We start from the raw sequence: 27,818 nt of genomic DNA, 5'->3' as shown, positions 1-27,818 counted from the left end.
CTCTCTCTCTCTCTCTCTCTCTCTCTCTCTCTCTCTCTCTCTCTCTCTCTCTCTCTCTCTCTCTCTCTCTTTCTCTCTCATCCAGACTTATGGTTTCATAGGTCTAAAGAGCACCCATTAAAGAACTTTCTTTGCCAATGCAAACTGGTACCCTCTCTGAAACTTATAGTCAGGATATATGATTAAGTTTTATCTGGCTGCCTGCTATTAACTATTTCAAAGTGATTTTCCTTTGTAATCTTACGTGATTTGTGTATTTAAGAACATTATTCTGGAGGCAGGCAGGTGGCTCAGTGGACAGAGAACCAAGCCTAGAGACAGGAAGTCTTGGACCTGTCCTCAGATACTTCTTATCTATGTGACCCTGGGAAAGTCACTTAACCCCAGTTGCCTAACCAGTACCACTCTTCTGCCTTGGAACCAATACTTAGTGTAGATTCTAAGACAGAACAACATTATTCTGAAAAGAGGCCCATAGGCTTTATCATGCTGCCAAAGGGGTTTATAACACAAAAATGATTAAGAATCCCTGATTTAAAATATAACTGACTGTACTTACAATTGTATTCACTTTACAATTGTAAAATACAACTAAACTCAAATGTCACTTTGCTTAGGTAGCTAAAGGTTTCCAAAGGTGATTTTGAACCCATCTATCATAATTAATCAACATCTCTCTTCATTCGCCTACAGACATAAAACAAAACCTAAGGAGAAAAATATGAGTAAAGGGCACTTCTCACAAGAAAACAATCTTATACACAGAGAATCTAAAATATGTGCATGAATGCTTTGTGGTATTAGACTGGAAGCTATTTGAAAGTAAGAATCATGCCATGAGTACCTTCCATGCTCATGCTTAGGTAGGTGAAGCTTTTGATCCCCATATTTCCCAAGGTGATCTTGAACCCCTCCATCATAATTAATCAACAACTCTCTTCATTAGTCTACTAACATAAAATAAAACTTAAGGGGGATACTATGAGTAAAGGGCACTTCTTCATCCAAGAAAACAATCTCATACACAAAAAAATCTAGTCTATGTGTAGGATTGTCCTGGAAGCCATTTGAAAGTAAAAATCATACCAAGTGTACCTTCCATGTGCATGTGTAGGTAGGTACAGCTTTTGATCCCCACATTTCTCAAGGTGATCTTGAACCCCTCTATCATAATTAATCAACATTTCTTTTCCTTGTCTGCTGACATAAAATAAAACTCAAAGGGAAAACTCTGAGTAAAGGGCACTTCTTCACCCAAGAAAACAATCTCATACGTAGAAAAATCTAAACTATGTGTAGGATTGCCTTGTGGTATTGGACTAGAAGCCATTTGAAGTAAGAATCATGACATGAGTACCTTCCAAGCTCATGCTTAGGTAGGTACAGCTTTTGATCCCCATATTTCCCAAGGTGATCTTGAATCCTCCTATCATAATTAATCAACATCTCTCTTCATTAGTCTATTGACATAAAATAAAACTCAAAGGGAAAACTATGAGTAAAGGTCACTTCTCCCAAGAAAACAATCTCATACACAGAAAAATCTAGCCTATGTGTAGGATTGCCTTGTGGTATTGGACTGGAAGCCATTTGAAAGTAGGAGTAGTGCCTGGAGAATCTTGGGTGCTCAATGAATGAATTAGCCAGTACTGTCTGTTCCTGCCCTGTATTAACTAGAGATAGTAGCCATCTGTATACAGATCCCAGCTTAAAGTTTCTATTCTATTCTATTTGGAATTTCCATTGGACTGTATTCTGTGGGGCAGGGACTTTTAGATAACATACACAGAGTACATAAAAAGAAACAAGAAAGTACTCAGCCAAGCTGCAAAGGGGAGACGGAGCCAAAGCGTATGTAGCGTTAAACATGAAACTGTCTTTTGCTTGTTTTATTCACACCAGATGCTACTTTTTTCCCTTCCTTTTAAGTTGTCCAGAACACAGTTATTTTTAGCAAGGGAGCAACTGCTTTCTTTTTTGGGTCTCTCAGAAAGAGAAATCTCAGTCACGGGGAAGACATCACTTCCGGATCAGTGAGCCTGAATGGGGAAAAGCTGCAGAAGACCTAGACTGCAGATTCTCATGCTGACCTCATCACACGTGACAAGCCCAGACCAAGGAAAAAGAGAATGATGCTTGTGAGCAACACGAGTCATTTATTTCCTAGTTTGCTTAGGAAGTTGCTTAAAAAAGAGTTTGTTCGAGAAGATCTAGTGTGATTAAAAACACAGGCTGAAAAGGTTAAACACAATGTCACCCGGCTGCGTCCTGAGTGCACAAGGTTTCAGAAAATGTTTTCCCCATCACAGAAACATCTCCAGCAATAATACAAAAGCATCATCACACCAAGAAAGGATCGATATTTTATCCGTGAATATTGGAGAGCATTCAATTTGCTTGTGTGTGATTCATAAAAATACACATTTAAATAGGCAAAGCCAATGGTGGTGATGGAAGAAACGTACAGTGTCTAGGAGACATTTCTGAGGATAGCCATTGACGTTAGCTTTGTTGAAATAACTGAGCAGAGAGCATTAGTTTTGCAGTACAAATAAAATACACAGTTGTCCGGGAGTTGATTGGTTTCTTTGGAGGTTCAAGTGGGGCAAATTATATATAATTGCCACCGTCAAATGGTTTTGGATCAGCTCATTTAAAAGGAAGATATTCTCACAGGACAAAAATGTATTTCACACAGCAATTAAGTTGTTGGAAAATCCTTGAAATCGGGCTGTGGGGCAGTGCTTGCTGTGGCCAATTATGCGTTGATCTCTTTGCTAGCTGAAGACTGCACACATACATTATTACCTAAAGAAAAGCTCATTTAGCCTGCACTATGAAAACTAAGGGTTTACCCATAGGACTTGGAAAGAGTCTCTACAGAAAGGGAAAGTGGCAAAAACTGCTTTACTTTTCTTCTGAGGATATGCGGTAAAGTGCTTCGCCCAAATTCTCAAGCTTCTCCTTGTGTTCCAGGTCCTGGTACAAGCCTTTGGGAATATTGTTCAGGCCATAGAGCAAGCCATACAAACAGCCAGCGATAGACCCAGTGGCTCCACTCTCACCTGAAACAGGAAACAAGAGAATGCTTAGCCTGAGAGGAAACCAAAGCTGGATGGGAAATTGGCGCTCATTGCTTCCCACCTACCTCCCATCATTTTTTACAGAAAAGGAAATAGATTTGTCTATCAATCGATTACTCCACAACTGATTATAAAGTACTTATTATGTACCAGGTACTACTGCACTAGGTGGAGAAAATACATAGACTGAAATGAGAATCTCTGCCCTTAAGGAAGATCAAATGAACACAGGTATAAACTATATAAATAAAAATTTTGAGGGATGGCATTAGCCACTGGGGGGTCAAGCAGGTGACTCAATAGATGGAGCCCTAGACCTGGAGTCAGAAAGACTTGAGTTCAAACCACCTTTAGACATATGCTCTGTGACCCTGGGTAAGTCCCTTAACCTCTATTTGCCTTGAATCATTGGAGAAGGAAATGGCAAATCACTCCAGGACCTTTGCCAAGAAAACCCCATGGACAGTATGGTCCATTGGGTCAAGAAGAGCCACACATGAATGAACAACAAATTAGCTGCTAGGGATAGCAGGAAAGGCTAACTTGCAATGGGAAGGACTTCCCAAGTTAAAACCTTGGACATGGGCTCAGTTGACTTGGCAAATTACCCAAGAGAATTACAACACAGAATAGCCCCTTGCCAGGATTGTGAAATCGGCAATGTTTACCCTCCCATTTCTAGCCCTACCCAATTCACTTCCAGGTGCCCAGTGCCCCCACCTCATCAAAAACTACTCTCCGTATAGGATCTGCTAGCAATCTTTGCCAACTTAGTGCAACTTTAAGGCTAAACATTTCTTCTTCCAGGGGAATTTCCATTTATATTTTGATCTTTGGCTGTAGAGTGGCTTGTTAAAAGAGTCACTGGGAGCTGGGTGGGTCCTGTTACAGGAGGTGTGTGATGGTGCACCAATGCATTTGCCTTAGGAGTAATATTAGAGGGGTGGGATCAGGCTGAGCAAAACCAGTGTGTATTGTGTTTCCTTCTTGGGAATAAACTATTCTTTCAGGCTCTCCAAGCTCCTCTGGATTCTGTCTGGCAGTTTCTGCCATATTTGGGAACATGCCAGATTTAGCTTCTTATTCTCATATCTCTTTTCCCTTTTCATCTCTTCTTTGACCGATGTCAACACCTCCTTCTAATCATCTTCCACTTGAACCACTAGCAAGCTTCTTCTATTCTCCAGCTAAATTTTTCTCCAGGATTAACTAGGAGACAAAGCTACTGGGATTATTCACTGTTTCTATTCCTTTTTTTCTTCCATTTAAACAATTTTTTTCAGTTACATGTAGAAACAATTTTTGACAATCATTTTCTGACATTTTAGAATTCAGACTTTCTCTTCTACTTTTCCCACCTCCCTGAGCAGTGAATAGTCTGATATAGGTCATTCCTGTATTTTCATGTAATACCTATTTCCATATTGCCTATGTCATGATTGAAGACATGTATCACACATATAATAGAAATCTCATGAAGGAAATACAATGGAATACGGCATGCTTTGATCTCCAGCAATTCCTTCTTTGCCTATGGAGAGTATTTTCATCATGCATCCCTTGTGGTTATCTTTGAGATTTGTTTTGCTGCTAATGGCTTAGTCCTTCACAACTGACCGTTGTATAATATCATTACTGTATACATTGTCTTCCTGGTTCTGCTCACTTCACTTTGTATCCGCCTTTTCTATTTCTATAAAAATATCTCCCAATCCCAAAGTTTTTCACTCCTCAGATTCCTTTCATTCAGTTCTCTTATGAGATAATTCCTTTGTGGCTAATTTTTTTCTGATTACATTTTTCCCTGCCCCATCCTCCTCTCTATACATCATCAACCTGCCTTCATCTGGTTACTATAGTTCCCTTTGCCTACCCCATTGATATGGGGCAAATTCTCAGTAGAGAGAGTGCTGGAATTGTAGTCAGAAAGAGCAGGGGTTAAATCCTGCTCCTGACACTTACTAGGTGTGAGACCCAGAGCAGGTCATTTAACTTGTCTGAACCTCAGTTTCCTCCTCTATAAAGTGGATTAATAACCACCTATAACTCACAGGATGTTGTGAGTCTTAAATGAGAAATGTATATAAATTGCCTTGCAAACTGTAAAGTGCTACATAAATTTCAGTCGTTACAATTTAATGACTTAATCCCTCATAGAACTCCTCCTTTCCTCTTCTCTCTTCTTCTCCCTTATTCTCCCCTCTTCTCCTTTCTCCTGTCTTCTATTTTTCTTTTAAAAAAGCAGGTAGCTTCTCTTAAGCAGTTTTAAAATCTCTTATGATGAAGCATTTTGCTCTGCAGACCATATCTAGAATTCTTATCTAGATCTCAGAAAGAGATTCTGTGTTGTTGAGGTTTAGGTGACTAGGTATTTCTGACTTCATGACCCCTTTTGGGGTTTTCTTGGCAAAGATACTGGAGTGGTTTGTCATTTTCTTCTCCAGGTCATTTTACAGATAAGGAAACTGAGGCAAACAGGGTTAAGGGACTTGCCCAGGGTCACCCAGCTAATAAGAATCTGAGGTTAGATTTAAATTCAAGAAGATGAGTCTTCCTGACTCTAGACCTTAAACTCTATCTACTGTACCACCTAACTGCTCTAGGGATTTTATTCAATTTCATAATTCAATTTCATTTTAACTGTGATTTTGAGTTATGCACTTCTTCATCTACTCTCAACCTATTATACAACAGACCAGATGTCAAAAGCACAATTTTTTTAAGCCCTTACCTTCTGACTTAGAATTAATACCAAATTGGTTCCAAAGCAGAAGAGCAATAAGGGCTAGGCAATGGGGGTTAAGTGACTTGCCCAGGGTCATACAACTAGGAAGTGTCTAAGTTCAAACCAAGAACCTCTCATCTCTCAAATCACTGAGCCAACTAGCTGCCCCTTCAAGAAGCATAATATTAAAAGGGGTTTATAATTTCTCTCTTCCTCTTGGGGGAACCATGATAGATTATTTTTAATTTATTAATTAAGAATATTTTTCCATGGTTACATGAGTCACTGTGATATATTATTGATTGCACCTGTGTTGACAATACCTTTAAGAACAACAAACTCAACTAATTTCAGAGAATCAGAGCATTTTGGAATTATAGAAGGAAGCTCAAAGGTCTTAATATAATCTTTTCTCAATCAAATGTAATTGACTTTGCTACTAATAGCAATGCAATGATCCAGGACAATCCTGAGGGACTTATGAAAAGGAATGCTCTCCACCTCTAGAGAAAGAACTGTGGGAATAGAAACACTGAAGAAAAACATGTATTTATATGGGTATAGGATTTGGGGTTTCGATTTTAAAAGATTACTACAAAAATGAATAATATGGAAATAGGTATCAAGTGATAACCCATGTATAACCCAGTGGAATTGCTTGTCAACTCCAGGAAGGGGAGAGAAGATGGGAGAGAACATGAATCATGTAACCATGGAAAAATATTTTAAAATAAATTTGAAAATAAAATTAAAAAATTTAAATCTTATGAGAATCTAAAAAAATAATAATCTTTTCCTGACTTTGTATACCATTCACCTGGATGAAGGACAAGTATTATTGTAATAGGTGACACCAACAAAAGTTGAGCTATTGGCCTAAGTCAACTCAACTGAATAAATCTTGCTGTAGTTAGCACTCATGATGATTTCCCACCTGCTCCCACATAATAGATCCGAGGAGCCAATGTGTGATTTTGGGTAAGTCACTTAACTCTGCCTAGCACTTGCCTTTCTCTTTTAGAGATGCTGCAAGCACAGGAGGTAAGAAATGAGAACAAAAAATAGTACATTTGATTTTTTTTCCTACTCAAACTGGAGAAAAGAAGTTAGTATGAAGCTATGTAAGAAGACATGCCTGCCTTTGGTGTCTCTAATTATTTGAAACCAACAATACCAAAGGAGACCGAATAAGGAACAGGACGTAATGATTTACTTTGCTCCAAATAGTCTCCTTATTTTGCAGAATATGCATCTTAATCACACTAAGACTTTTGGGACACTAAGGATAGACCCACATTTTTTTCTATTATAAATCTATTTTGTATTACTTATATTAAATAATTAATATTATTTATATATTATATCTAATAACAAATTTCCATATAGGTTTTCTAAAGTTATATGATCCAAACTGTCTGGTTCTCTCTCTTCCTTTCCTCCCCCTTCCCAGAGATGTCAAGCAATTCGATCTGGGTTATGCCATGCAAAACATGTTTCCATATTGGTCATTTTTGTAAGAGGATAATCATATAAAACCCTAACACCCAAATAAACTAAAGTGAACAACTTATGCTTTGATCTACATTCTGACTCCAACAGTTCTTTCTCTGGAGGAGGAGAGCCATTGCTGAGAGTAGCTAAGTCTATCATGGTGGAGCCTCCTGCCATATTGGTAGTCAGCGCACCCATATTTTTGCAAGTTCTGTTTTTCATTTAATGTGATTTCATATCTATATGGATAGCAACTACATACTTATTTTTTTAAAGAGTTCCTTAGTATCCTGGCAGGTTAAATCACCACGCTTAATTTGTTATTCCCTTGTTCCCAGACATTTTAGCTGTTTTGCTGTGTTCTGTGTGGCTTTTTATAGAACCATCAATTCCTTTCTAAACACAGGTATGGCCGGTCTTGGATGCCTTTGTGTTTGTGCATTAGACCAACGGTGCGGGCTAAAAAAGTTATGAAGAAGGGCAACTAGGCAGCACAGTGGATTGAGCACCAAGCCCGGAATCGAGAGGACGTGGGTTCAAATCTGACTTCAGATACTTCCCAGTTTTTTAACCCTGGGCAAGTCACTTAACCCTAATTGCCTAACCCTTGATGCTCTTCTGTTTTAGAATTAATACTAAAACAGAAGGCAAAGATTTAAAAAAATAATAACAAAATTACAAAGAAAAGCAGGGTTTCTCCCTTAATAACCCTTCCCTTCTGTCTTATAATCAATATTGTGTATTGGTTCCAAGACAGAAGAATGGTAAAGGCTAGGGAATGGGGTTAAGTGACTTACCCAGGGTCACACAGCTAGGAAGTATCTGAGGCCACATTTGAACCCAGGACTTCCCATCTCTAGACCTGGCTCTCAATCCACTGAGTTACTTAGCTGCCCTAGAAGAACAGGTTTTAATGGAGGGATATAAATATTGAGTTTGAGATGCCAGCATGGTATCCAGATAGAGCAGTCCAGGACTCAGCTGCAAGCACAGATATGTCTAGTAGTCATTTGCAAACACTGATCAAGGAGCATTGGGAAAAGATATGGAGCTGGAGCTGGAGATTGGGAGTCAGATGCATGAAGGCTAGAGTCAAAGGAATCATTTGTATAAAGGAAGATTATTTAGGGCAGAGTCAAGAAATATTTTCAAAGATGGGAAATGGGCAGGAAAGGAAGGAACATATTTGAAGTGCATTTGATGAATCTAGCTCCTCAAACCTTTGGCAGTATGGGTTGTATTGGGTAGAAATGTGGGTCGCTGAGATTAGTGACTCTGGGAGAAGAGTGGAGAAAGGGGCTCTAGGGTAAGGGTTCTTCATCATTTTTTGAGCCCTTTGGCAATCTGGTGAAGCCAAAGTCTCCCTTTTCAGAATATTTTTAAAAGCAAATAATAAAATACTCAAGATTACAAAGGAAACCAATTATATTGGAATATTTATTAACATAAATTGTTCATTTGGTCAGCTCAGTTCACTTTGCATCAGTTCATATGTCTTTCCAAGTCTTTTGGAGATAATCTGATTCTTGTGTTTTACATGATAATACAGGTATAACTCAGACTCAATTGCTTGCTAGCTATGGGAGAGGGGAAGAAGGGAGGGAGGGAAACAATTTGGATCCTATAAATTTGGAAAACTTATGTGAAAATTTATTACATGTAATCAGTAAAATAAATAAATAAAAGAAATTTAAAAATGAAATAATCTATTTCTTTTCTCTCACTACAATAGTATTGCCTATTTCTCCCAGTACAATATTATTCCATGACATTCATATTCAACTCATTTAGCCATTCCTTAATTGATACAGGTATCTCTCTCGTTTTCCAGGGGTTTTTTTAGGTACCACAAAATAAGTAAAATTTATTATTGGTCCTCTGGAATCCTGAATGGTTGTATTGTTTGTAGTTCTTACAGCTGTTTTTTTTTTATAGTGCTATAATTATATTGCTATAAATTTTAAAAAATCATCCATAAAGAACTTTTTTCTTTTTTAGTTGGTTCCTTTTAGGCAGCAATCTAGCAGTAGTACACCCTTGTCAAAGGTCAGTCACTGTTTAGTGTATGTAGTGCACTTTTTATGTATAAATCCAAATTGCTTTCTACAATAGTTGTACACATTCATAGGTCCACTCCTGGTGTGTCTGTTTTCCCATAGCCCTCCCACATTTACCATTTTCCTTTTTTGTCATCTTTGCCACTCTGATGGGTACGAGTGGATTCAAAGAATTGCTTTCATTTACATTTTTCTAATTAGTCCTAATATGGAACTTTTGTTTCATTATGACTCTAGTTAGCCTGGGTTTCTTCCCTTGAGAACTGCTTGCTCGTGTCTTTAGGTCATTTAACAAATGGGAAATGGCTCTTAGTCTTATGAATTTCAATTAATTCCTTACATATCTTAGAAATGAAACCTTATCAGAGAAATTTGCAGCAAGTAATCTTCCAGTTATTTTTCTTTTTTCATTTTAGCTTTATTAGATTTATTTGTGCAAAAAATTTTAATAGTATTTAATCAAAATAATCTATTTTATCCTCTGTGATCCTTTCTATTCCTTATTGGATCATGACCATTTCTTCTCTTCTTTGATCTGACTGGTGATTTTTTCCCCCCCATGTTTCTCTAATTTGCTTATGATGTGACCTTTTACATTGAGGTCATCTATTCATTTAGAATTTATCTTTGCACAATCTAAGATGAAGAATGAAAAGAGTTGAACCAGGGGGGAGGGAGACATTTATTAATTAATTTATTATTTATTAAGCAACTTCTTTGTGTCAGGCACTGTGCTAAGAGCTTTTACAAAAATATTCTTATTTGATCCTCTCAATAACCTTGGGAGGTAGTGCTATTATTTGTGACTAGTAAGTGTTTATTTATTGTGACTAGTCAATATTATTATAATTAGGAAGTATCTGAGGCTGAATTTGAATTCTGGTCTTTTCAATTTTAGGTCTAGTTCTCTATTTACTGTGTCATCTATCCATTACTTTATACACTAATAATAGCACTATGAAAATACAGCTGTAAGAGCTATGAGCAGCTCAATGACCATTCATGATCCCCTGGACAACCAACAATGAAATATGCTGTCCTTTGCACAGAGGGGATGGGTTAAGGATACAGAATAACACTCATTCAGGAAATTTGTTTTGCTTGACTGCGCATTTGTTACAAAGAAATTTGTCTTGCTTTTCTTTCTTTTTTTTTTTTCCAAGTGAGGTCAGGGATGGGATGGAGAGAAACTAGATTTTTGTTCATTTTAAAAAGAAAAGGATGAGTGCTACAGATGTGAGATGTTACATACTACTTTCAGATGGGTATACCATATTATTATTATTTTTTTAAACCCTTACCTTCCATCTTAGAATCAATACTGTGCATTGGTTCTAAGGCAGAAGAGTGGTAAGGGATAGGCAACTGGGGTTAAGTGCAGGATTGCATAGCTAAGAAGTGTCTGAGACTAGATTAGAATCCAGGACCTCCCATCTCCAAGGCTGTATCTCTATCCACTGAGCCATCTAGCTGCCCCCAGAAGGAAATTTCTTGACAAGTAGGAAAAAAGGCACTGGCCATTGGGAAGCTTAGAACTAGAGAGTCTTAAAATATCACAAGGCACCCAAACCCCCAAATATAAAGAAGGAGAAACTGACCTCCATGAAACATGGCCCGGTTACAGAGCTCTGTCCAGTTGTCACCTGCTCCCAGAAGAGCATCGTAAGCAATCATTGGTGCATCGTGGCCCCTTCTTCCGCCTCGACCTTCCGAACTCCATTTTCTGTAAGTCTGATGAAATGACTAATATTGGTTATTTGAACTTTAAAAAATCATGAAAAAGCTTTAATAGTTTTTATTCTGGTTTGTTCGTTTTTTAAATTAACTCTAAATGTGAACTTGGCATCTTTCGGAAAGTCATAGTTGGGTATGTCCATAGTGTTTGACTCATGATCAGCATTGAATAGCTGGGGAAAACTCAGCTGGTAAAAACAACGTGGATGATGCCATAACTTTAACAAAATAATAAAATCAATTTGATTTCATCGCGGCATTCATGAAATGCAGTCATAGCAGTACCACCTTCCTCTCCTACATCAGCCTGTGATTTTATTAGGAAAGGGACTAGACCCGTATTTTTTACTGATAATAAGGAATTCTTAGCAAGGAAATTCCCTTTATTAATGCAAGATGGAATGTTTTCTGAAACTTAACTGAGAAGTTAAGTGACTTAGAGAGGGATGCAAAGCCAATAAACGTTGGGGGCAGAACTTAGAACCAGGTCATCCTGGCTTTGAGGCCAATTCTTTATCCTCTAGAAAATTTTTTTATTCCTAGATTCTAGATCATTTTATTCCTACAGATTCTTAATTCTTTCCTAACTCAGAGATACCATATTTTTATCCTCATAGCATCTCTTGGATGGCACATAGATGTAACATCCACAAATTACAGATGGAAACTCAAGGGCAGAACCGTATTTGGGAATTTTTGCTTCCGGGCAAATACCAGGAATTGTGTCCTTGGGAAAGCAGTGGGAAACAAGACTTCCATTAAGGGATAGTTAGTGATGATTAAGGCAGAGTAAGTTAGGAAAGGAGTTTATTCCACTCCATCTTCTGGTAGCTTCCTATTTTACCTAATTATTCTCACTAACTAGGTGCTAAGCTCAGTTGTCTCTACACAGCTGAAGGACTGCAAATTCTATCAGCACCCGCTAAATTTAGTACCATGGGGCAAAGCACTCATTCCCCAACTCAGAGTTATGGCTCTGACCAAAGGGCAGAAAAGGTAATAGATGATGATACTGGAAGAAGCTAGGACTAAAATTTAGGTTTCCTGACTTGCCAGTGCGGTGCAATGTTCACAGCAGACAATTTATCATCTTCCTGATTATTGATTGAGTAATCTGGGCAGCTAGGAGGTTCAATGGATAAAATGCTGGGCTTGGAGTCAGGAAAACTCATCTCCCCAACTTCAAATCTGGCCTCAGACACTTAATGACTGTGTGACCCTGGGCAAGTCATTTAACCCTGTTTGGCTCAGTTTCCTCATCTGTAAAATGAGTGGGAGAAGGAAATGGCAAATTATTCCTGTCTTTGCCAAGAAAACCCTAAAAGGAGTCACAAAAAGTCTGACATGAATGAAATGACTAAACAATAACAACTGAGTGATCTGAATCTGTGGTTATTGTCCAGATTTTAAAAAACAAGGAAAAGGTAGCTAGAAGGACTGCTGGGATAGTACAACTACACTTGAAGTAGAGTTTGACTATCCAGGGTCTTTTGTTTTGGAAATAATTCATGTTGAATAAAACTATATTAAAACCATAAGAGGAAATAAACATTTTGTAGAGTACAAGTGTGCATTTAAAATATTTGACTTCCTAGTTTGTTTGTTTGTTTGTTTGTTTGTTTGTGGGAGAGGGGGATTTGTCTGGGACCTAAAGTGTTGTTAGAAGACAAACAGCCAGAATTCTCATCCTTGAACCCTTTACCCAGGCTAACAATCTATTCCCTGAAAACCACAGGGTGAAACTTCAGGAATTCTTTCTAGAATGCCATGAAGAAGGTTTTTTTTCTAAAGGAGAATCATTAAGTTTACCTTGTCTCTTTCTTCTGCATCATAGCGATCAGGAAAAATGGCTTTATTATCTTGGTCTTCAGCAATTTTTCTCTCCTCCAAATAAAACTGCCACTTGGCTTCAAAGTAAAACCAGTGCTCCTGGTACTCTAAATGTAAAGGAAATCAGCAGTGATATTCAATCTTGGCAGAGGAGTCCTTGTAATATTCATTCTGGTTCACTAAAGGAGTCCTAAGAATAGCTTTGTGGTGTTGTCTTTGGTTCTTACCTCTTCTATACCTGCCAGGACAATCATTTGCCAAATCTCATGGATTCACACTTTGCAATACCTCTTGCCTCCATCCCTTCCCCTCCACTCCCACCATGGACACTCTGATGTAGCTATTTGTTACTACCTGACTGGACTATTACAAGAGCTTCCTTATTGGTCTTCTAGCTTCAAAATTCTGACTCAACAACCTGAAGAAGGTGAGGAAGAGAGGGAAACCCTTATTTTATTTTCTCAGTCTCTTAGATTTTGCTTTTACCTGCTTCTCACTTGAGAAGAATCTGAGGATTCATTCGAGGATCCTAATTCCTGCTCATCATTGCCTCTTCTCACCCCAGCCCTTTTCCCCCTCTACATTTAAAAAACATCAATACTTCTTGTTTTTATATCATATTAATCTTCTTTTTTTTAAATCCCTGCATTCCATCTTAGAATCAATACTATGTATTGGCTCCAAGGCAAAAGAGCGGTAAGGGTTAGGCAAACTACTACCCAAAGACCAAATGCACCACTAAGAATGGTTTTTACTTTTAAAAATACAATAAAATTTTATTTAAAAAGATAAAAACCATTTTTAGGTGGGGCCATACAAAATCAGACTGTGAGAGGACTAAAGTATGCCAACCCTTACTACACTTGCCACTCTCTCCCTCTTCTTTGCTCATTTTGCTCTCCATCCTTGAAACGCTTTCTTCATCCTCTCTGTTGCCCCCTTCTGTGCCCCATGAAATTCTATCCATCTTTCAAGCTCCAGTTCAAAGGCAGCATCCTCCGGTTCTTGCCAATTGAAAATGATCTTGTCCCTTCAGTCCTCATGTAACCTTGTTTAAGCCTCTCACACACTCATGTTCCGTTTTGTATTATAGTTATTCATGTATATATAGAACTTATTTCGTTTGAGATTATAAGACCCAAGAGGCTAGCATTGTTCCTGAGAACAAATCTCAAAATCTGAAAGTTTTAAACAATTTATTAGGTTATTTGGTAGAGGAAAGGGAGCCACACCTCCTTTCTTTTTTCTTTCCAGCTTGCTCTCCTCTATCAAACAACCTAATAAATTTATTTCTATCTGACCCCTTTTTGGCACTCAGTATAATGTTCTGCACATAGTAGATACTTAAATAGATGTTTGTTGAAAGGAATATAGTCACAATTCTGCTTTTTCAAAACAATAAGCACAGTTCCCAAGAGACATCATGGTTGGGTGAGGAAAAAAACCATTAGATTTGGAAAGAGAAGACCTAGGACTGAACCTTCGCTCCGTTCCTTATTTAGGTTCTATGATCTTGGGCAAGATCCTTAATCTAGGATTCAGTTCCTCATCTAGAACAGGATATTGAGATTTGTACTAGTTACTTCATACAGTTTGGTATTGAGAGAACTAAATAAAGTCACATATGTTACAGCTCTTTGTTGTATAAAATGCTATGTAAATAATTATAACTATATGCTTCTTATTGTTGTTCAGCCTTTTTTTCAGTTACATCCAATTCTTCATGACCCCATTTGGGATTTTGTTGGCAAAGATTCTAGAGTGGTTTTTCATTTCCTTCTCCAGGTCATTTTATAGATGAGGAGACTGAGGCAAATAGGAACAAGAGAGTAAGAGTGTCTGAGACTGGATTTGAACTAAAGAAAGTGAGTCTTCTTGACTCTACGCCCAACACTCTATCCACTGTAGCACTACTATCAATGACAATAATAATAATGATAATAACTTTACTCTAATTCTAATGGGATCTATCAAACTGGAAAGTCATCAAGTATGGACCCAGCAATGGTCTGTTAGCCATGTCTAGATAACTGCAGAGGGGTAATCATAAGATTGGTCATGAGGTGATCAATATTTGATGAAACAATATGGTGGAACTGAGAAAATACTGGTCATAGAATTCAAAGAGATATGGATTTCAATCTTATTTCTGATGTCATTCAGGGAGACATGGATTACAATCTTATTTCTGATGTTTGCTAGTTTTCAGACTACCACAGATAAATTACTTGTACAAATCTCAGTTTCTTCACCTGCAAAATGGTGATAATATTTTGGTCTCATCAGGCTGTCAGGATTAAATAAGATAATATACTTACAGTGGTGGTTGGCAAACCTTAAAGTGCTGTGGAATTTTAAAATATTAATAACGATTTTAATATTCTTGATAATGGCATTGAAAAGCCTCTATTGGGTTTCGCTCTTCCAGTTTTAGTGGCTAGCTCCTCCCAGAAGTCTTCTCTGATCCCCGCCCTGAGTGATTGCTTTCTCCTTGTCCAAATTGCTTTTTTATTTATCAGTGTCCACATGATAGTCTCTCAACAGAATAAAAACTCCTCATGGACAACAACTATTTTCTTAGTTGTATCCTGGCACCTAGCACATAATATATATATTGACTAAATTCAATTGATATTTAGTCATAAAGACAATGTTTTGCTGAGGACATAAAGGGGTGTATACCTTCATTGAAGAAATGACAAATCTTATAAATAAGTAATAATAATAATAATAATAATAATAATAATAATAATAATAATATATAATGGCACCAAATGGTAGTTAGACTCCTAGGTTAGCCTAGAAAAAAAACTTTTTTTAATGAAAAGTAACCGTTACCTTCTCTGATACTAAGTATTAGTTCCAAGGTAGAAGAGTAGTAAGAATTAGGCAGTTGAGTTTAAGTGACTTGCCCAGTGTCACACAGCTAGAAAATGTCCACCTAGTTGCCCCTAGCCTAGAAAAACTTAAACCATTAAGCATGAAGGTAGCTAGGTGGATCAGTAGATAGAGAGCCAAGCTTAGAGATGGGAAGTCTTGGATTCAAATCTAGCCTCAGACACTTTCTAGCTGTGTGACCCTGAACAAGTCACTTACTTCCCATTGCCTAGCCCTTACCATTCTTTTCTAAGCCTAGTCTTTAGGTCAGGTTGTAAGGAAATATACATATCATGTGACAAACGTAAGGGGAAAATTACGGTTGTAGAAAACTTGCTCTTTGAATTTTTTTAAAGTTTGCTTCTCTGCAAAAAACTCTTTATAAATGTAATTTAATTTAATTTAAAAACTTATTTTTAATGTGGTTGAATAAACTAGTTAAGCAAAACTATTTTTAGAAATGGATTACATGATAGCCAAAAATTATAGCTTTAAGTACATCGACTTCATTTTTACTGCCTGCTAAAAATTCTATTGCACTAGTTATACAAATTAGTTTTTCAGATTTTCATTTCTTTTTTAATTCGTTCAGCCTAAATCCATGAAAACATTCATCTTTGAAGCAAAGCTCCCTATCAGATGCACTGATTGAGGGGTCTGGTATGTGTGTGTTTTAGTAAAGTCCCGATGGCAGGAGGAATCTTGCTTTTTGACCTCTCAGTGTGTAAGCAGCCATGCAAGTGTTTGAATTGTCCCTTGAATTGATTTTGGAACACACCAGACCAAAAACAGCTCAATGTGTCAAATGCCTGTTCAATTCTTTATGAATCATATTACCTGCATTAAACTTAGTTTTTTAATGTAAAAAAATGCAAAGTATTGATTCTAAGATGGAAGGTAAGAATTTAAAAAAGAGTTTAAAAATTTAAGCACCAGAAATATATTGCACTAATAGTACCATAGACTTTTCTCTGGAAACATATATTGAGTCCTAAACTGCAGTATAAGTCGATAAACATTTATTAATTGCATTCCAGGTCCCAGGCACTATGTCAAGTGCTGGAGAAGAAAGGCAAGACAGCCCCTGCCATTGAGGAGTTACCCAAGTCCCCTCCATATTCCTCTATAAGTCAGTGGGAGCTAGGATTTGATGGAGGAGAGAGCTTAAGGTGGATAGGGGTTCAGGAGTTGAGAAGGAGGATCGAAGAGTCAGTTTAAAAAGCTGGAAAATGAGAGAGGTGGTGGGGCATGGAGCTGGATGGATATGGGAAAGTGAAAATGGGGAGGTAGAGTAAGGACCGAAGATAGAGATCTGTGATGGGGTAGGATTGGGGATTGAGGAGCTGGAATGAGGATCCCGAAAGGGAGGGAGAATGGACAAAGGCTAAGGAACTTGGGAAGAAGCACAGCAATAAAAGTCCTTCCTTCCTCCCTCACCTTGATGTTGCCAAGGAAGATGGAACTATGAAGGAATGGGCTGAGAAGAGTGGTAGTTCCAGACTGTAGAGAGGCAGAGCCAACAGTGGCTTTTGGCACCTGGTACACTAGAAACCCATGGGAAAGCATCAGTTGCAGATTGGGAGGACTCAAATTCAAATTTTGCCTCCGACTCTTTAATGTGTGCAGTTGGCCAAACTACGTTAACCTCTGAACCTCGGTTTCTCATCTGTAAAATGAGGAGATTGGAATAAATGGAACTGGAATAAAATTGGAATAAAATCTATGACTATGAGAGATGGAGTTCCTTGAACCCTTCTCAACTGGGGCAGTATTGGTATGCCAGAACTATTTATAAATACTAGGTTAATAAATTCAGAGTTGCTTGCATATTTTAATGTGATCATATTGTATTCATAAAATGTGATTGTTATCTGTATCTACTAAGAAAAAAAGTAGAAAAAATAAAGGGAAAAAAGAAGAAAAGGGGGTAAGAAGGAAAAGAGGAGAAAAACATGACTTCAGAACTGCTTGGCTGAATTTTGAAAATAGAAGCATTAGTATATCTTTGCTCAAAAGTTTTGCAACGTGTTTTCATCAGTGTAATAGAGATAGTAAGTGTGAGATTAGTTGTGAATCCACTAATAGCAGGCTTACGAATCAGAGACAGGAAGTCTCATTTAGCCTGGTTAATCATCTAAAACACTTTCTCAGAAATGCTTAAGTATCTATTCTAAGGTCACTCTACCAAGTGGGAGCAGACTTGGAAAATAAACTGAAGATAACAGCAAGTACTTAAGTACATTACATCTCTTTAAAAAAGTCAAACTAGAAATATGTGTGTGGAGGGGGTGAGAATTCTGTAGCGAAATTTACTTTGCCATCTACTAGCATCCTTAGCATTTCAAATTTGCAATAAGCTCTTTTTGCCATCATTATCCTTTATTATAACCCAAGATTGGATTGCTTCTCTGATGCCATTTTTTCAGGTTGAAAAAGTGAGAAACAGAGTTGTTAAGCCACTCATCCAAGGCCATATAAAAAATTAATAGGAGACTCAGAATTCAAAGTTCCCAAATCTAAAAAATGTGCAAAATAATAGTGCTAGCACTAATTGCCAAGAGTTGTTGTGAGGATCAAATGAGATAATACATGTAAAGGAGTATTTTGTAAATCTTAAAGATGTATATAAATACTATTTATTTATTTCAAACACTTATAATCAATACTGTGTATTAGTTCCAAGGCAGAAGAATGGTAAGGGGTAGGCAAAGGGGGTTAAGTGTCTTGCCCAAGGTCACACAAGTAGAAAGTGTCAGAGGCCAGATTTGAGCCTAGGACTTCTCATCTTTAGGCATAGCTCTCAATCCACTGAGCCACTACGCTGCCCCAAATGCTATTATTATCTCCCAAAGTTATACACATAGTATTAAAGGCACACAAGGTTGAACACATAGTTCATCTAATCCTAGAGCCTCTACATTTCCCACTATACCAAACTGCCTCCTTCTAGAACCCAATCAGTCAACAGAGTAGCAAGAAAGAAGAGGTGGCAGAAAGAGGAACTGGTGCCACAAGTCCTGGCTGCCTCAAATGGATAGAACAGTTTTGGGGATTCTTGCATGGTGGGAAAAATTGACAAAAAGAAGTGAACTGAACCTCAAGCACTTAAACTGTGTCTTTAGACATTATGGGTTTGGGAAGCACCAATATGTTGGTTAAGGGCTTTCTGGATTTGGGAGAAGTCACTGTTTTAGTATATTTAATTTTATTGCTTTTGCTTCTAGGAGCATGAATAATCAATTAAACATAACTAACTTATGCAGTCAACTCCATCAAAGTATGTTAGCTTGAGTGAATGAAAATGCAGCATCAAAGGAAGACAGAAGAATTTTCCTGATGGGTGGGGGTTGAGCCAAGAGACCAATCCAAGTCTTATGAGAAAAACACTGACACTCACAAAAGCAGCCAACAGATAGAAGTAGTCAGTTTCTGAGAAGCAGAGCATCTGGGTGATGCAGCTAAGTGATATAATGGATAGAATCCCAGTCTTCGAGATGGAAAGATCTGATTTTGAATCCTGTCTCATGCACTTTGTAGTTGGGTGACTGACCACTGGCAAGATGCTTAACCTTTCTCAATTTCTTCTACAAAATAGGGATAATAATAGCATGTATTTCATAGAGTTGTTACGAAGATCAAATTAGATGACATATGTAAAGTTTTCCACAAACTTTAAAGAATTACATGAGTATCTGCTACTGAAGCTTAAATATTTTGACCATATGATGAGAAAACAGGGAAAGAATGAAGGCAAAAGAAGGGGATGACATGGATAGATTGTTATGGGAACAATGAACATAAACTTGGACAGACTTCAAGAGATAATGGCAGATAGAAGGGTCTGGTATGCCATGGTCCACGGGGTCTCAAAGAGTCAGACACAACTGAACAACAACACCAGGGCGGACTCAGTCTTCTAACTGAGTGCTCTCTGATGTTGGGCAGAAGGAATAACATATTGAGTGAGGGTGGAACTACCAGTCCTTGATTCTTATTAACAAATAAGGTCAGGTATTTTGGCAGCTGTGCCTTGTGGTACTTGAAGAGATAAATAGTGGTGAAAAGCATAAGCCACTGTTGGGCGAGAGACAGGTTCTTCAGAATTCCAAATACGTATCAGAAAATCAAGAGTCCAAGACTGATTGGTTTTTTTTTTCATTTTTAATGTTTTTTTTTAAAAGCAGAGGCCACTTAAGAAGGGACTCCTGATACAGCAAAATAAGATTAAAAGAGAAGAGATTTAGAAGTGATAGAACACAGGGTAATTAGGTAGCTCAGTGGATTGGGAGCCAGGTCCAGAGACAGGAAGTCCTGGGTTCAAATTTGACCTCAGATACTTTCTAGCTATGTGACTTGGGCAAATTACTTAATCCCCATTGCCTAGCCCATACAACTCTTCTGCCTTGGAACCAAAATACAATATTGATTCTAAGATGGAAAGTAAGGGTTTTAAAAAAAGTGATGGGACAAATATTACAAGGAAGAGGAGAAACTTAATGAATACTTGTTGAGATGCACTGAATTAATCAAACTAAGGGGTACTTCATTAGCATTAAAGATAAATATGGTCATTTTTTCTTTTAACTAGTTATATAATTAGAAACCAAAATGCATTTGTTACTTAGCAAAGGCCAAAATTCAAACAAAATTTCTCACTTAATTAACTTTAAGTACAAACACAAAAGTAATCAGCAAATTTGTTAATTCTTCATCCCTTTTGCAGACACTACAATATATATGTACATTTACGAAAAGAATCATGTTCTCTCCTCTTCTTCTTTCCCCTTTCCCTCTTTCTCTTCTTCCCTCTTTTCTCCCTTCCTTCCTGTTTTTTCTCTTTTCCTCCATTTCTCCTTCCATCTCCTCCATTCCTTCCCTTTCTCCTTTTTTCTCTCTGATTTATATCTTTCCTTCTATCTTTCCATCTCTCATCCCTTTCCTTTCCCTTTCTCTTTCTCTCTATTTCCCTCCTTCCCTATCTCTCTTTTTTTGTATATATTTATATGATACACAAACAAATATACTTCCTTTGAAATTTAGTCACGTCTCCATATTAACACTATTCTGGACTTCAACATTTAAAATAAATCTTGTGATTTAGTCAGAGTGTATACTCATTCCACCAATGCATATTGTGACCCTTCTACTCCTTATGAACTAATCTTCATGAGTTGCTATAACTGAAAAAAATATCATTTGGCTAAACTTATGGCAATACTCCCCTAGATATTTAACTAGGGTGGTCCTTAGACAACAAATACCCACTCCATCATTGGCTGTACTTGAAGCCAATTCAGTGTGGTAGGACCAGATCTTGTAGAGGACTCCGGAGAACACAGAATCACCTCCATGATATGATGACATGTTAAACTGGACATTAGGGAAATCTACCCACAGCTATGGAGACAGAGAAGAGGAATCGCATGAACACAGTACTAACAAGGACCTCAGGAAATTCTCTAGGCTCCTACTTCATGGTAGAATACAGCATGAGTCATATGAAAAGGACCATTAAAAGGGGGAAAAAATAACCACTCGGGAAAAAAATAATTTAAAATAAACATCAATAAGACTTGCCAATCTTAATACTTCATCTTAAGTATATGGAAATTAGGTCAATTTATTAAATGAAGGCTGACCTGTAATTTTATATGAAGATGTAGCAAATCCATTGAAATACAGTTTTTCCATAAACAAAGACTCTTTGGATTGAGAGCCAGTCCTAGAGATGAGAGGTCCTGGGTTCGAATCTGTCCTCAGACATTTCCTAGCTGTGTGAACCTGGGCAAGTCACTTAACCCGAATGGCACAGCCCTTACCACTCTTCTGCCTTGGAACCAATCCATTGTATTGATTCTAAGATGGGAGGTAAAGGCTTAAAAAATAAAAAGTATTGAAATCATCTTTGAAACTTGATTGGATCAGAGGAACTAATGACTCAGACTCTTGTCATCACTTCCTGATCACCCACATACAAAACAGCTTCAGTGCTCTGTCTGATGCTTGGCAGAAGATGGATAACTCAGAGGCAGGGGAGCTTTGTTCCTCCCAATCAATCTGGGGTATTTGCAATGTATATATTCTCCTCCAATATCCTTCTGCTGTCTGCTAAGCAAATCTCCTTTTGTTAACAGTTGAACAACTTGTAGTATCTCAGTTCAATCCAAAATGGAACATAAACCTCCAGAAGAGTGGCCAAAGTCATGTCTTGCCTAGCACAATGTGAATTATGGCTATCACCCTCCAACAACAATACACCAGAAAAATAGATTATTCTTACCCGCCATGTGCCGAATTGTTTTTTTACAGAATTCTTCAGCCATGGGTACCACCTTCATCATATCTCTCCCCCACTGCACGAGGGGTTTTCCTTGGATGGCATAAGAAACAAAGAGAGCTGTGCAGAGGGAGCCCAGGAAACCTAGACGTAGGAAAGAACAGCAGTGGGAAGAAGAAAGAGTGACCACTTTGGCATCTAATTAGGAAATCATAACTAAATGGCACTTTCTTTTGGACATCTCTGAGCTTATTTAACCAAGTTGGCCAAGACACATTTATTAAATATGGGATAGGGGCAGCTAGGTGCAACAGGGTTAGGTCTGGAATTAGCAAGACCTATATCCAAATCAGTCCCTAGAAATGTAATCCTGGGTTACATTTAACCCTGTTTACCTCAGTTTCCTCATCTGTAAAATGAGTTGGTGAAGGAAATGGCCAACTACTCCAATATCTCTGCTTAGAAAACTCCAAATGGGTTCATAAAGAGTGGGATACAATGAATAGACCGAAAAAAAAATGACAGGTGCTGGAGATACAAAGGCAATAGTGAAACAGTCCCTGGCCTCAAGAGGCTTACATTCTCATGGAGGAAACAACATATACACATATAAGTATAAATAAAATATATACAAAGAAGAGACAAGTTGGTTCTGGCAGGGAAGACATTAATACAAGTGGGAGGATCAGGAAACAACTTATAGAAGATGGTGTTTGAGCTAAATTTTTTTAAGTTTAATTAATTAATTTAGAATATTTTCCAAGTTACATGATTTATGTTCTTTCCCTCTCCTCCTCCCACCCTTCCCATAGCCAATGAGCAATTCCACTGGGTTTTACATGTATCATTGATCAAGCCCTATTTCCATATTATTAATATTTGCATTAGAGTGACCACTTAGAGTCAATATCCCCAATTATATTCCTATCGACCCATGTGATCAATCAGTTGCTTTTTTTCTGTGTTTCTGCTCCCACAGTTCTTTGTCTGGATGTGGATAGTGTTCTTTCTGTTTGAGCTAAATCTTGAAGGAAACAAGAAATTCAAAGAGAGAGAGATGAGAAGAGAGTATATTTTGTCATGGAGAAGCATCCCTAAATAGGGGATGTCTAAAGAAACATGAGGATTTTTCATGTAGTGGGCAGATGCTCCCTGGGCTACTCCTCTTAGATTCAGAATAGATGTTGCCTTCCACCTTTATTTCCCAATACTTTCCACCACATGATTGACTCTACTCTAGGTAGACTGGTGTACTTGCCCTCCCATTTATGTCCTACCTTTAAGCCTCAGCTGATCCTTGTCCTTGAGATACTTTACCTACCGCTGAGGGGATTCTTGGCTAGTCACAGACTGGACTGGATGTCCTCTAAGATCCCTTCAAACCCTGAGACTCTATGAGACTTTGAAATCCTGCCCATCCCTCAGGGACCATATCAAATACCCCTGCTATAATGGACTTGTCCTGGCTCCTTGTCCCATAGCCTGCCCAAAAAGATCCTTCCCCTCCAAGACTTTATATTTACATTTGGTTTGCATCTCTCACACATGTCTCAAGCTTAAATCCATATCCATTCACATTGCCTGTGTATTTGGCAAATCTCTCTTACCAAATTATATATTACATATGTTATATACCAAAATTATATCCCTTTACAGGCAGAGATCCTGCTTTAGTTGGAACAGTGGAGAGAGCAGTAGTCCTGGAGTCAGGAAAACCTGAGTTCAAATCCAGCCTTACTTACTAGCTATGGAGCTCTGGGCAAGTCATGGAACCTCTGACTGCCTCAGTTTCCTCATCTGTAAAGTTAGAATAATAAATGTACCTGCCTCCCAGTGCTGTTTTGAGGATTAAATAATCATTGTAAAGTGCTTAACACAGTGCCTGGCACATAGTAAGCATTATTATTAATGTTAGCTATTATTAGTATTTGATTCTGTCTCTCCCCCAGTGCTTAGAACAGTGCTCTTACATGCAGCCAGATAAGTGTTTAGAAATCTGTCCTGTTGATGGAACAAGGACCATTACTTTACATATATGCTACCTTCTGCACATTGGTTTAATAAGACCAACTGCAATGTATAATGGCTTTATTCAAATTCTCATTAATAAATATGGTGAAAAGCCAGAAACTATAAATATATAGAATGGGTTGATTCTCTTACATCTGATTTAATGTGAACAGCCATTTGGGTTGGTAAATTAGGCTTTAAGGTGGGATGCTACCATATATGTGTGCGTGTATAAATACATACACATAAATATATAAATATATATATATATATATATATATATATATATATGGAGAGAGAGAAAGAGACAGAGACAGAGAGAGGAGAGAGATCTATAGATATCTATATATATTGCCCTGTGTGAATCCAACTTCTATTAAATTTATCATTTTTGATTTGGACAAGTTCCTGTTCACAAATCAGGAACTTCACAAATGTTTCCTTGTTCTAATAGAGTTTCTCTCTTAGATGTAGTGCTCTAGTCTTTTTTTCTTCTAACTTTCTTCGGCTAAATGCTGGGTCACAGTTGGTGAGGTCAATTTTTTCCCTCCATCTGTTGGGATTAAAACTCATGTAAATGTGTGCTTACACAAAACCCATCAAACTTATGAAGCATTAATAAGGAATGATAAAAATAAAATTCTCTGCATTGAAGTCATTTGGACTGAGAAAAGTCTTACTCTCCATCAGATCTATGTGGAGAGAACAGGAGAATGACTAGAAATAGCAAGAAAGTCTGAATTCATGAAAATATGCTTTAAAAAGTATTATTTTTTGCTCTATTGCAAAAATGAATAATATGGAGATAGGTATCAAGTGACAACATTTGTACAACCCAGTGGAATTGTTTGTCGGCTCTGGGAAGGGGGAGGAAAGAGGGGAGAAAAAGAAAATGTATCAAAAATAGTTTTTAAAAATAAATAAATAATTTGAAATGTATTATCTTTCACCAGTGTACTGTTGGTGGAGTTCTGAATTGATCCAACCATTTTGGAGAGCAATTTGAGATTATGCCCCAAAGGCTATAACACTATGTATCATAACCTTTGACCCAGATATAGACCACTTCTAGATCTATATTCCAAAGAGATTTAAAAACAAAAAAAGGGGGGACATTATTGACAATAAGTAAGTCACTTAACCCTATTTGCCTCGGTTTCCTCATCTGTAAAATAAGCTAGGGAAGGAAAAGGCAAACTACTCCAGTATCTTTGCCAAGAAAACCCCAAATGGAATCATAAGGTGTTAGATAAGACTGAACAATGACTGAACACCAACAATTCAATTTCAATAAGTATTTCTGGCAGTGAGTTGGAACAGAAGATAGAGTGCTGGGCCCGAAGTCAGAAAATTTGGCCTCAGACACTTACTAGCTATGTGGCAAGTCACTGAACCCTGTTTGCCTCAGTTTCATCATCTGTAAAATGAGCTGGACAGGGAAATGGCAAACCACTCCGGTGTCTCTGCCAAGAAAACCCCGAATGGGGTCAGGAAGAGTTGGACATGACTAAACAACAACGAGAGAAATTTAATGGAGCAATCAAGAAAGAGCAGACTGATGGATTACAGCCTTATTTGCTGGGTGTTCACATACATTCCATTTACTTATTTATTTCTTGGGATTTTTTTCAACCCTTCCCTTATGCCTTAGAATGAATACTAAGTGTTGGTTCCGAGGCAGGAGATTGGTAAAGGCTAGGCAACTGGGGTTAGACAACTTGTCTATGGTCACACAGCTAGGAAGCGTCCAAGGTCAGATTTGCTCTCGGGTCTTTCTGACTTCAATCTAGCCCAGTGTCTGCTGCACCACCTACGTGCTCAGTTAGAACTAAGAGCAATGGGCTAATGGAACCAATGGAATAGATTATATCTGGGAAAGAACTTTCCAGCAATTATAGGTGACCCCCCCCCCAAAAAAAATGGAATGAATTATTTGAGGAAGTAGTGAGTTCCCTGACACAAGAGGTTTTCAAGCAGAAACTGAATGACTACATGGTCAAAATGTGGAAAAAAGCATTTCTGCTCAGGTTCGAGTACAAAACTACATGACCTCTGTGGTCCCTTCCCATCCTGAAGTTTCAGTATTCTGTTCATACAGATGCCCACTTCTCTTCAGGGGCAAGTGTTTTGAATTGTTTTGCCAAGAGGGGCAACAGATTCACCCAAATTTATCACTGGCCTTCTATATTAAGAAGACAGTGGATGGTGTCAGGATTAGTCAATAGTATAGCCAAAGCAGTACTTAGGGGGAAAATTTATTTCTCTATGTGCCTTTACCAACAAAATAGAGAGGGAGGAGATCAATAAATTGGGCTTGCAACTTACAAAATTAGAAAGAGAACAAATTAAAAATCCCCAGAAAAAAACTAAATTGGAAATCCTAAAAATTAAAGGAGAAATGAATAAAATTGAAAGTAAAAGAACTTTTGAACTGACTAGGAGCTGGTACTTTGAAAAGTACTGGTAAATCTAATTAAAAAAGAAAGAAGAGAATCAATTAATAGTATCAAAAACTAAAAGGGTCGGGGCAGCTGGGTAGCTCAGTGGAGTGAGAGTCAGGCCTAGAGACAGGAGGTCCTAGGTTCAAACCCGGCCTCAGCCACTTCCCAGCTGTGTGACCCTGGGCAAGTCACTTGACCCCCATCGCCCACCCTTACCAATCTTCCACCTATGAGACAATACACCGAAGTACAAGGGTTTAAAAAAAAATTAAAAGGGCAATCTCACCTCTAATAAAGAAGAAATTAAGGAAATACACATCAGCCACGGGGGGAGGGGGGGAGCTGGGGGAGGGGTGAAGGGAAAAGTAAGAGCATGAATTATGTAACCATGTTAACATTTCTAAAAAATAAATATTAATAAATGTTTTTTAAAAAAGAGGAAATTAAGACAATTATTAAGAGCTACTATGCCCAATTATATGGCAATAAATATGATAATCTAGGTGAAATGGATGAATATTTACAAAAATATAAAAATGCCTAGATTAACAAAAAAGGAAATAGAATACTTAAATAATCCCATCTCAGAAAAAGAAATTGAACAAACCAACAAGGAACTCCCCAGGGCTAGATAGATTCAAAAGTGAATTCTATCAGACATTTAAAGAATGACTAATCCCAATGCTACACAAACTATTTGATAAGCAAAGGAGTTCTACCAAATTCGTTTTATGACACAAATATGGCACTGATTTCTAAATCAGAGAGACCCAAAATAGAGAAAGAAAACTATGGACTAATCTCCAGGATTAGTCAATAGTCATGGATCATAGAGAAGTTAATGTCCATGAAGGAATCAGACCTGCATCTTTGGCCTTTGATAATATGCAAAGATTAATAAATAGCCAGATTGGAACTCATAAGAAATATCCTAGAGGTCTAGACCAATTTAAATGATTCTTTCAGTAAATGTTTTATTCTCTGCCCATTAATAATGTATGAAGTCAGTTCTTAATACTATTGGTGCATTTCCCTTAGAAACATAATTATAATTCTATCCAATAAGCATTTATTTTGCTAGGTGGCACAGAGGGTAGTGTGCCAAGCTTGCAGTAAGAGACTCATCTTCCTGAGTTTAAATCTGGCTTCAAACACTTACTAACTGGTCAGCCCTAGGAAAGTCACTTAAATCTGTTTGCCTCAGTTTCCTCTTTTGTCAAAGGAGCTGGAAAAGGAAATGGCAAACCACTCTAGAATCTTTGCAAAGAAAATCCAAAATGGGGTCATGATGAC

The 27,818-nt window shown here is 37.7% G+C and overlaps 1 protein-coding gene across 1 annotated transcript in view; it reads right to left on the bottom strand.

Annotated features, from left to right (window-relative positions):
* Positions 1–2,136: 2,136 nt before the first annotated feature.
* ADPRHL1 (ADP-ribosylhydrolase like 1) overlaps positions 2,137–27,818 on the bottom strand; it is a 64,931-nt gene continuing 39,249 nt past the window's right edge. The window contains exons 4-7 of the mRNA XM_044670504.1: positions 22,078–22,218; positions 12,900–13,027; positions 10,955–11,087; positions 2,137–3,065 (exon numbers count right to left, since the gene is read on the bottom strand). Coding sequence (XP_044526439.1) covers positions 2,908–3,065; positions 10,955–11,087; positions 12,900–13,027; positions 22,078–22,218 — 560 coding nt within the window. The 3' untranslated portion in view covers positions 2,137–2,907. The remainder of the gene's footprint in view (positions 3,066–10,954; positions 11,088–12,899; positions 13,028–22,077; positions 22,219–27,818) is intronic.

This window comes from Gracilinanus agilis, chromosome 3 (genome assembly GCF_016433145.1).
Source record: "Gracilinanus agilis isolate LMUSP501 chromosome 3, AgileGrace, whole genome shotgun sequence".
Classification (NCBI taxonomy): domain Eukaryota; kingdom Metazoa; phylum Chordata; class Mammalia; order Didelphimorphia; family Didelphidae; genus Gracilinanus; species Gracilinanus agilis.
The sequence above is the reverse complement of the archived record's forward strand: the minus strand, read 5'-3'. Positions and strand labels throughout refer to the sequence as shown.